The sequence below is a fragment of the Astatotilapia calliptera genome, chromosome 13, assembly GCF_964374335.1.
Source record: "Astatotilapia calliptera chromosome 13, fAstCal68.1, whole genome shotgun sequence".
Classification (NCBI taxonomy): Eukaryota; Metazoa; Chordata; class Actinopteri; order Cichliformes; family Cichlidae; genus Astatotilapia; species Astatotilapia calliptera.
In genome coordinates this window covers 1247501-1257500 of record NC_137434.1, presented here as the reverse complement: position 1 = coordinate 1257500, position 10000 = coordinate 1247501, and the positions used below count along the sequence as shown (strand labels likewise).

General features: G+C 41.4%; 1 protein-coding gene across 1 annotated transcript in view; it reads left to right on the top strand.

Moving 5' to 3' along the window:
• Window positions 1–3375: 3375 nt before the first annotated feature.
• The window catches only part of LOC145419664 (uncharacterized), a 7402-nt gene continuing 777 nt past the window's right edge, over window positions 3376–10000 (top strand). The window contains exons 1-2 of the mRNA XM_080287903.1: window positions 3376–3621; window positions 9043–10000. The exon at window positions 9043–10000 is cut by the window's right edge and continues 777 nt beyond it. Of these exons, the coding sequence (XP_080144029.1) occupies window positions 9050–10000 (951 nt within the window). The 5' untranslated portion in view covers window positions 3376–3621; window positions 9043–9049. The remainder of the gene's footprint in view (window positions 3622–9042) is intronic.

The window sequence follows — 10000 nt, the reverse complement described above, 5'->3', positions numbered from 1 at the left end:
GAGTGAGTGCATATGAGAGCATGAGGGTGGGAATGGATGTTTGTGTCTGTGTGTGCCTGTATGTCTGTGTCTATATGTCAGGTTGGGTATCAGACGCCACCTCTCTGGGGACACCTCAGGCCCTCCAAGGTTTGGAGGCCTATCTCCACCCACCACCACTTCCCCTGCCGGTGGCGGACTCCCTCAGGTGTCGGTGTGTTGGTGGTTCTTTGTGTCTGGGGGTGGGCGTCCGGGTACACACCGGCTCACTCCTTGGCGGCCGCTTGTCGGGGCCTGGGGCCTGGGGCTCGCTCGGGCCCCCTTTGGAGGTGGGGTGCCCCCGGCCTCTCGGCCTGGGGCTCGGTCACTCAGGCACAGCTGGGGGCCGGCGGAGCTCACGGGCGCGTCACTGCAACTCCCCCTGACTTCTGCTCCGCGGCTGCTGAGTGAGCCCTCATCTGGGACTCTCCTCGGCTCTTACTGGAACAGTGGCGCGGCTGCCCCTCTGTTGGTCTTCCATGGTCTCTTGTGTTCTGGGGGCCTCTGGATGTCTGGAGTTTTGATCTCCTCCATACCCGCTTCACACCCTGGAGGACGGGGCTGTGGCCCCCCCACACTCCCTAGCAGATCATTACATGGAGAAACTTTTGGAATGCAAGCATGCTGATCCACACAGGTATGCACACATGGGTATTCACAGACGCGGACTAAAGCTTTCTTGGCTGCTGCCTCAAAGCACACTGTGCGCTGTCTATCTTGCGTGCTGCACAATATCGTTTATTATTTAGTAAATATTGATATCTATGACTAGCTAGTTTATTGTGATGGTGCTTTGTTTTCTCTATTATTATGTTGCTCTTTGTTGTTTGCTGTCTCCTCTGTTTGTTTTTTTTTCTTTGTTTTTTTTTTTTTCTCCATACAGGTGACCCAGGAGTTCTTTTTTTTTTCTCTCTCTTCCCCCCCCTTCTCACCGTCTCTTCTCCCCTTTGGTTTTCTTTCTTTCTCTCCCCCTCTTTCTCTCATTCATTCCCCCTGTCCTATTTATTAAAAAAAAAAAAAAAAAAAAATGACAAAGGATGAACTGAAGCTCTGCCATCACGTAATGTCGCATACTGCTGTTTCTGATGTCATTTAGAAAAAAGAAGAAAAAAAGAAAAAAGAAATGACCTTAACGCCACAACACGGCAAATCTCCGTTAACGAGCTACCGCTGATTGCTCTGTGCATGGGGCTAGACGGCCAACACGTTAACGAGCTAACTGTGCTAGCACACTAGTTCACACCCATGTAATTGAGCATTGCATGGCACATCCAACATACTTTACTTTAGTCCATGACTCGCTTACCTTCAGGGTCATACGTCACATGAAAACCAAAATAATTCCAAACGCCAGATCTGAATGAGGGTGGGGGAGGTGCCCTGCGCTCTTCCTTCTGACTATGCTGTCTGTGTTGAGCGCTCAGTGGATCTGCGCTGGACAGTGCAGCCTAGGCGGAGTAGTCGAACACAGATTCACTGAGCGCTCAACACAGACAGCATCGTCAGAAGGAAAGTTGATAAAATAAATTACAAATGTTGTATTGTTCGATACATATGCGTACCGAACCGAAAGCACTGTATCGAACGGTTCAATATCGATACGAATATCGTTGCACCCCTAATATATATGTGTATATATATATATATATATATATATATATATATATATGTATTTATATATATATATAAATATATGTATGTATATATATATATATATATATATATGTATGTATATATATATATATATATATATATATGTGTGTATATATATATATATATATATATATGTGTGTATATATATATATATATATATATGTATATATATATGTGTGTATATATATATATATATGTATATATATATATATATATATACATATATATATATGTATATATAAAAAAATATTCTGTAACTGTAACTTCTGTCGGTGCTGTGCTTTTTGTTTTTTGGAAATCGAATTTCCCAGAGGAACCCACCCGAGGGATTAATAAAGTTCTATCTTATCTTATCTTATCTTAATAATCCTGTCATATTGTGGGTGATGGTTGCTACATGAACAGCCCACATTGCAGCAAAGCCTGAAGCAGAACCTGTCTGGAATCTGAGTCAGAGGCAGCAGTGAGCACAAAGTGAGACTTGGACATAACAAAAGAAAGTGGAAGAAATAAGACTGCTTCAAAATAACTGCAAGTTCTAACACACAAACTGCAGATATAAAGAGATATACTTTAATACATTTGGCAAATGCAATTAGCAGTCGTATAACAGAAACACAGAGCTGCTCCGAGAATATCTAAGCCTTAATCTTTGCACAGCTGTCATCCACCACCTACCCAGCCCTTACACACACAGACAATTAGGACAACCTCCCCATACAAACAAACCTGTACCTGGGTTACATTTCCCACTGTTGCATAAAAATATCTATTTCTTTTTCTTTCTTTTTTTAGCTGAAGAAACCATTTCCTTCCGTTTTAAAAGCAGAATCTTTTCCTTTTCTTGCAGGAAGATGAATTCTGCAGTTTGGCCACCTTCCAGCAACGTTGGGGAAGATTTTAGCTGCCAACCAGTTCAGGGACCTCCTTTCTCATCTTTGTTGTGTTTTATTATGGCACGTCTTTGCGTCTGAGATGTCCTATACAGTCGTGGCTTTAACTTTCTGAATTAAGCAGAAATTGTTTTAAAAATGAGACCTAGTCAAAATTTGAATTGCTATGCAGGTGATACAGAGCTTTATTTATATATTATTTATAAAGCCAGATGACACAAATATAAATGACAAATATATAGATATAGTTAGTTATATGTTAATTATCATAGGTGTGGTCTTTTCATGTTTTCTGTCAGAAATGAAAATACAAATCAGTGAGTTGAATGACAGAGTCGGTCATACACATTAAAAGTCCCCAGCTGATTGGTTTTAGTTGTGTCATTCCTACGTGGGAAAAAAAAGAGTATTGCAGTTTCCATAGCAACAGAGAAAGTGCTGAAGAGTGGGTTGGTGTTGGGTGGCAGAGCGGCAGCGAGGTAGAGCAAGAAATAAGAAGAGGAAAAACAGAGTTTGAGACTGAAGCACTACCTGAGGTCAGAGTGGAACTACGCAGAAGAAGAAAAGAAAGTGTAAACGCTGAGATGGACAAGGACAGACAGCCTGTTGTCTTTATTTCTCTGTCGTGTACACATTCATTCATACGTCAGCCCTGCTTCCCAGGTGGAGGGGCAAACACGCCAGCTGCCTGACTATCTCCTCCCATCATTCCCCCTCCCCCTCCACCCATCTCCTTCTATAGCCGGATAAGGCAACTACAAAGCAGGCTGACTCGCCATTACAGAACACGAGATTTGAAGATTGCATCCTGGCATTTCTAATCAGATGCAAGGGGGGATTATCTCGAGGTCTCCTCCATTTTGTGCACAGCTGGGAGCTGCTGAGGAAAAAAGGAGAAGAAAAGGATCGGATGTGCGTGAATGAAGTGGAGTTACACAGAGAGAGGGAAAGGGGTCACCTGTGGATATGAGGAGGAGGGCTTTCTAAGGAACTGCAACCATCACCCAACACACAAAAGGAAGAGGACAGTGTCAGCAGCAAGTAGATCACTGTAAAGGTAAGCTGGTTGAAGAAAAGGACCTAACCATCTTTTCTTCTGATACAGGCACTGCTGTATGAATGGGTTCTACATGTATGCACTTCTTACCACGTCTGTCTGTGCATCATCTTCATGATTCTGTTTCCAATAGAGACAAGGGTGTGCAAAAGGATCCGATCTGGTTCCAGGTGGTTCAGTTCACTAGAGTAATTCCAGCAGCCTGATGTGTTCTACTTCTTTTCCTTGAATTAGCCAATATCTGAAAATTTCCCATGGGCTATAATTGGAACAATCTAAATCTGTACCACCGCTGACAGTAGGGTTCCTGTGACTTGTATTACAGTGCTTTAAAAAAACACGTTCTCATATTAAAGAGATCCAGTCAGCTATTACTGAGACAAAAATAAAGCTGCTACTATTTTAAAATAATAGTTCACTATTTAAGGAAGAATAGTGAGTTAAAAAGAAGTATAGAAGTGGAATAAAAATGGGGTTGTCGTTCACTAGCATTGTAACCTCACCTTACACCTTGATTTTGTGTAAGCGGCAAAGAGCCAGTGAAGTTGAGCCTGTAACAGCTACAGAGGACGTGCTTGAAATGTCTGAATCTCAGTGGTGTGCAGTGACTTTTATACAGGCAAAGTTGATTGCCAAATTCTATAATAATACAAAACAATATGACCTCCATGTTGTTCTCCAATGTGTTCATCAGTGTTAATGTTGGATAGAAAGCAGGTGTAGAAAAATGTTTATATGAATGGGAGAACGAAGCAGGCTCCATAAAGTGCCTCGAGTCCTCCAGCAGAGTAGAAAACTCCTATTTTAAAAAAACAACAGCCATTTAGCTGAATGATAGAGTGATTATGCATGTGTCCTTTAAATGTTCCATATGTTTGCATAAATATGGATACGAGGGCTTTCACGTTACATTGATCTGGAGAATTCTCACAGATCTGTACAGATACCATGCACTGCAGAGTAGATATCATCCACAAATAGCAGCAGAACATGAACTCCCTCAACAAGATGTACAATATAACAAATTAAAAACACCACCATAAACTAATGAAGAGGCTCACCTTGCACAGAGCTGAATGCCGCAGGTCTTTGGATAGAGAGAAAGGATGAAAGCAGAGGCAGGAAGTAACCAAGGACAAATTCTCCGGTTTTTATTCGTTTTTTACGGTTTTTATTATTATGAATTTGCCTTCAAACACCAAACCTTTCTGAACCTATATGTGGAGAACAATAAGAGATAAAAGACAACCCTCTTGGTGTATCCATCACCAGTAGATTTACACTACAAGTCAAAAATGTGGACACGCCTTCTCATTCAATGGCCTTCTCTCCATGAGCTTCATGAGGTCGTCACCTGAAATGGTTTTCCAGCAGTCTTGAAGGAGTTCAGAGATGCTGAGCACTTGTTGGTCCTTTTGCCTTCACTCTGCGCTCCATCTCATCCCAAACCATCTCTACTAAGTTTATGTCAGGTGACTGTGGAGGCCAAGCCATCTGCCGCAGCACTGCACTCTCCTTGTTGGAAAAATAGCCCTCACACAGCCTGGAGTTGTGTTTGGGGTCATTGTGCTGTTGAAAAATAAATGAAGGTCCAACTAAACACAAAGGCTGGTGACTCGTATGAATTATCCTCAGCAGCAGAGGTGACTCTTGCTCTTCCATTCCCGGGGCGTCCTTGTGTGAGTCGGTTTCTTCATAGCACTTGATGGTTTTTGCAGTTCTTGCCAAAATATTAATTCTAACAACCGTCAAATAGGGCTGTCAGCTGTTTACCAACCTGACTTCTACACAACACAACTCATGGTCCCGACTCCATTAAGAAGGCAAGAAATTCCACCAATGAACCCTGACAGGCTCACAAGTATTGAAAGTCAAGAACTATTAAACAGGAAGGTGTGTCCAAACTTTTGACTGGGTGTGTACAAACAAAATTTATGGTTTTATATTATTTATTGCTCTATACTCAAGGGTGAAAGTTGGCTGGAATGACTTGGAAAGACATTCAAGGTGCCAGTGTTAATACGCTTTCTGTTTATTCAACATTTTTTTAGCCCTAAAGTGATTATTTTACAGTTCTGTGTCCTGGATAAGACGGAGCGCTTCACCCGACACCTATAAAAAGAATTGAATCAAGGGACCAGTCTATCCTGCCCAAATAGGGTTTATTCAATTAAACTGAATTGAATTTCTAAACTATTTAAGGGGGGAAAGGTCGCACAATAATAGCGTGAAAACAGAAAAACGTCCAACAGTCAGATGACCCCCCTCGCTTTTCACAGGAAGAAACATCAGGCAGAACCAGACTTAAGAATCGGTGGCCATCTGCTGCAACTGGTTAGGGTTAAAGGGAGGATGAGGCCCTATCCTGGAGCCGGTTCTAGGGAGGGAGCTCGATGATCAGGCTCTACACTGTAGTGAAGCGAGAGCTGAGTGTGAAAGTGAAGCTGTCAGTTTGCTGGTCAAGCAGCAGAAAATAGCTTTTCTGAAAGGTGGCTGGATTGATGAATGGTTCTCATCAGATGACCGTTATGGAGATAATATAACCAAGTAACCTCACACAGAGCAGAAATACTGGGAGCCTGCCTTGTGGATCTAATCTAAGGAAGATTTTGGGTGGTCTATTACTTTGTGGCAGGCAGTGGCAAAAGTGGCCAGAGGCAGTTGCCTTGGCAATCCCTCCCAGGTTACCAAGTCTAGCTTTAGGGGATGAAAACTAATTTCTCTAATGAGGAAATATTCCAAGCTTGTATGTGAAAATACCACTAGATATGAGAAATGAGCGAGAAACACTATTTATTCTATAGTTATAACCAGTGTTGGATAAGTTACTTTAAAAAAGTAATTCATTACTAATTACTTAGTCAATATTGTATTTTAAATACTTATCTAATTACTGTGTCAGAAAAGTAACTTAATTACTAAATAAGTAATTTAACCAAATACTTCTTAGAATCCCTCTAAACCTCGAGTGGCAGACGATAGAAATTAAACTCTTTAAATAATGAATAAAGACGGAGACTCTGCAGTACGCAGCGGCAGCATCTCTTCCACAGTGTAGCCTGCAGTCGTTTTTAAGCTCACCTTCAGACGCTTTCTGCGCTGCTGAAGTAAAATCAGGTTTTGCTGCCTAGCGGGAGTTGCCGCGGTGTTATCCATGGATGATGAACAAGGATCGCTCAGAAGTGTTCGTCTATGCTCCGTGTCAGGCGCTTCAGTAGATGACTCGTGCTATGAACAGCAGCCCATAGTTTTTACATATTACTGTAATGTTCTTGTCTGCTCGTTTCAGAAAAGTGAAGAGACGGGAATATGTCCACCTCAAAAAACAGCCACTCGCTTCAGTCCGACAGCTTCCGCTGTAGAAAACGACTGTGCAGCAAAAAATGCAGAAATGACGCGCAGCTGCACTACAGCCATGTTAAAGCGGCAGAGTTTACTTCTACGTTTAGAAGACAAATGATTGAAATGAAATATTCAGCCAGTTTAATTATTTTACCATGTAACGCAAGTACATTGTAAGTAACTGTAATTGAAATACCTAAAAATGAACAGTAATCAGTTACTCTACTCTTTCAGTGGAAAAGTAACTTAATTACAGTAACGCGTTACACCCAACACTGGTCATAAATAATTTGTGGAGCACATAGTTGCGGGGCATCTAATAAGCATCTAATGTGCATTATAATTATGATAGTAAGAACACACACACACAGATTCTGTTTTAAAGAAAATAATTAAGAAACAGAATATATTAGATTTATATTTCAAATATGACAAAATGCTGATTTTACAGCAGCAAAATGATTCTATTTCTACAGTTTAAACATTTAATAAGTTTTCTGCCTGCACAGAGTGAATAGTCAAACAAACTGAATTATCATAAATACATTATTTTATATGTATGACTTAATTTTTTTGCTATTATCATTATTATTATTATTATTATATCACTAGGAATAAATAATAAGGAAAAGATTGTGGATCAGTTTTTATTGTGGCCATAGTATATACAGTATTGTGGAGAACGTATAAAATCTCATTGTATGTCCGTGTGTGTGTTTGTGTATAGATTTTTTTAAGTTATTACTCAACTATAAAAACAATAATAAACACAACTGCAGTGCTTTGGTTCTATAACATTCTTCTGTCATTACTTTATCATGGATTAGGTGAAACGAGTTTAAGTGTGGATAATTAAGTAATAGATCAGTGCAATAGCAAATTGTGCCTTGTTGTCAGATGGACAGCAAGTGGAGAGTGATGGATCAGAGGAGATGGAAGGAGAAAGAGTGAGTCACAGGCAGAGTCTAGTTTATTTCCTGTTGCCTTATGGTTCCAAGTGCTGTCACCAATATGATCCCATATTAGATTCTTGATGAATGTGGGTTGTTGTTATTCAGCCTGGTTCTGTGTGCTCCTTTTTAACTTAACCCTAACCCTAAAACATCTCTGCACATTTTCCCGAGTGGATAATCAACCCACTCTGCACTGTTCTACAAGCCTCAAATCCCTGCTTTTTCAGGTGCTGGAAGAAGGCTGGGCAGTGCACGTTTGCTGATAGGTGATAAGTAAAATTTAAAATAACAAAAATACAAAAAACTTGGCACGAAACATGAAAAACACAGCAAAAACAAAATGTCAAACATAATGTCAGTTTTCTGTATAACTCCTTCGCACTCTCTTTCGACCTTCATCTTCCTGATGCTGCTGTGGCGCTGTGCTTGTGATTACCTTAATGACTTAATGAATGAAAAGCACTGAGTCGCTCCTTTCAGAAACCATTGGAATTTTTAAGATTGCACAAACTGTTCAAGATTTACAGTAGTTTAAAGAAACATTGGAAAAACCTTTAGCTGGTGGCAGGTTGGAGGTTAAAGGATTGCTCACAATGAGCATAGCATGTGCAAGCCTTAGAACGGTCACCACAGCAGGTCATCTGCCTTCCTTTCACCCTATCCTTACCATTCTTCTCTGGCACACCAACCGTTTGCATGTCCTCCTTCACTACAGCCATGGATCTTTTTTGTGGTCTTCCTCGTTTCCTCCTGTTTGCAGCTCCGTCTTCAACTTTGTTCAACATATGCACTGTCCTTCTAGTGTACAAGTCCATGGTGGTTTATTAAAAATTGGGTAAACACTGAAAATTTGTAATGATTTATGTTACTACAGCACCATGTAGCACTGTAGCTATTTTAAAAACAGTCATTTGTGGACTGTGCTTATTTTTTGCAAATGATTACAATAAATTCATCTTGTCAGCTGGAAAATACATCACAATTCACTATTGTGAACAAATAAGTATTAGTATTTCTATTGAATTAAATAATGAATGCAGTATTAAAGTATGCATTTATTATTCTGTTTTCTGCTCTGTTGTATCTGTGCTGTCACCTACACAATATGTTGTATTTCTTCCTAAAGGCCTTCCATGGCAGAGGCAGGGCGTCCCATGTCAGAGCTGCATCCAATGGGAGGAACTATTCCACTGCAGCCTATTTTTTCCAACCAGTCCGTCTTTGACACCACAGAGACACCTACACAAGTAACATCACCCTCTGGACTGCCTCAACGACCATGTTACAACTGCCAGGAGAAATCCCCCAGTGAAATCTGTGAAGAACAATGTCATTCAACTCCTACTGCAACAGAAACCGCTAAACACCAACAAAGCCCATCTGAACACTTCCCGCTCATCATGGCTTCAAATCACCCACTTCGTCCAGTTGTGACAGAAACACTTTCAGACAATGATGAGATAGTTGTGAATACAAACACTAATTATCCTGAGACCATCAGAACAGAGCAGAATGTGAAGCTGGCCACCCTGATTGTTCACAGGAGTCACTCGGACACTTTGCCTTTGGCGAAAACTGAAATTGCTTTCCACAGCAGAGATGCAAGCGTCCAAGAGGCTGAGACTCACTCCATGATGGCTTGCAAGCAGCCCATGCAGCTACATCAGTGCAACACTGTTACCACTATTTGCAGTGGAGACTGTAGCTTACAGCATCCTCAGAGGAGAGGTCTCTGTATCTCATCTGATGACGCAGATATCAAAGCGCAGTGTCAAGGAGAAGGCGGCCCTCTTTCCACTAAATGTGACAAGCCACACTGTTGCAGCTCCTATATCCACCATGCCAATTTTGAGGATACATTTGCTGCCTACTGCCATCCTCAGCCTATTCCAGCCCCCTCGCAGATGCTGCCACGTCTGGCAGACTCCAGTATCCAGCCTCCAGTACCACCTTCTTCAGCAGGAAACCACCTTACACTGCCTCGCCTCTTCTCCTCTGTTAGTGAGACTGGCTTAGATGCCAAACATTTGCTGCGTTGCTGCAATCTGAGCTGCTCCTGGATTAGTTCACTGCCCCCTGGTACT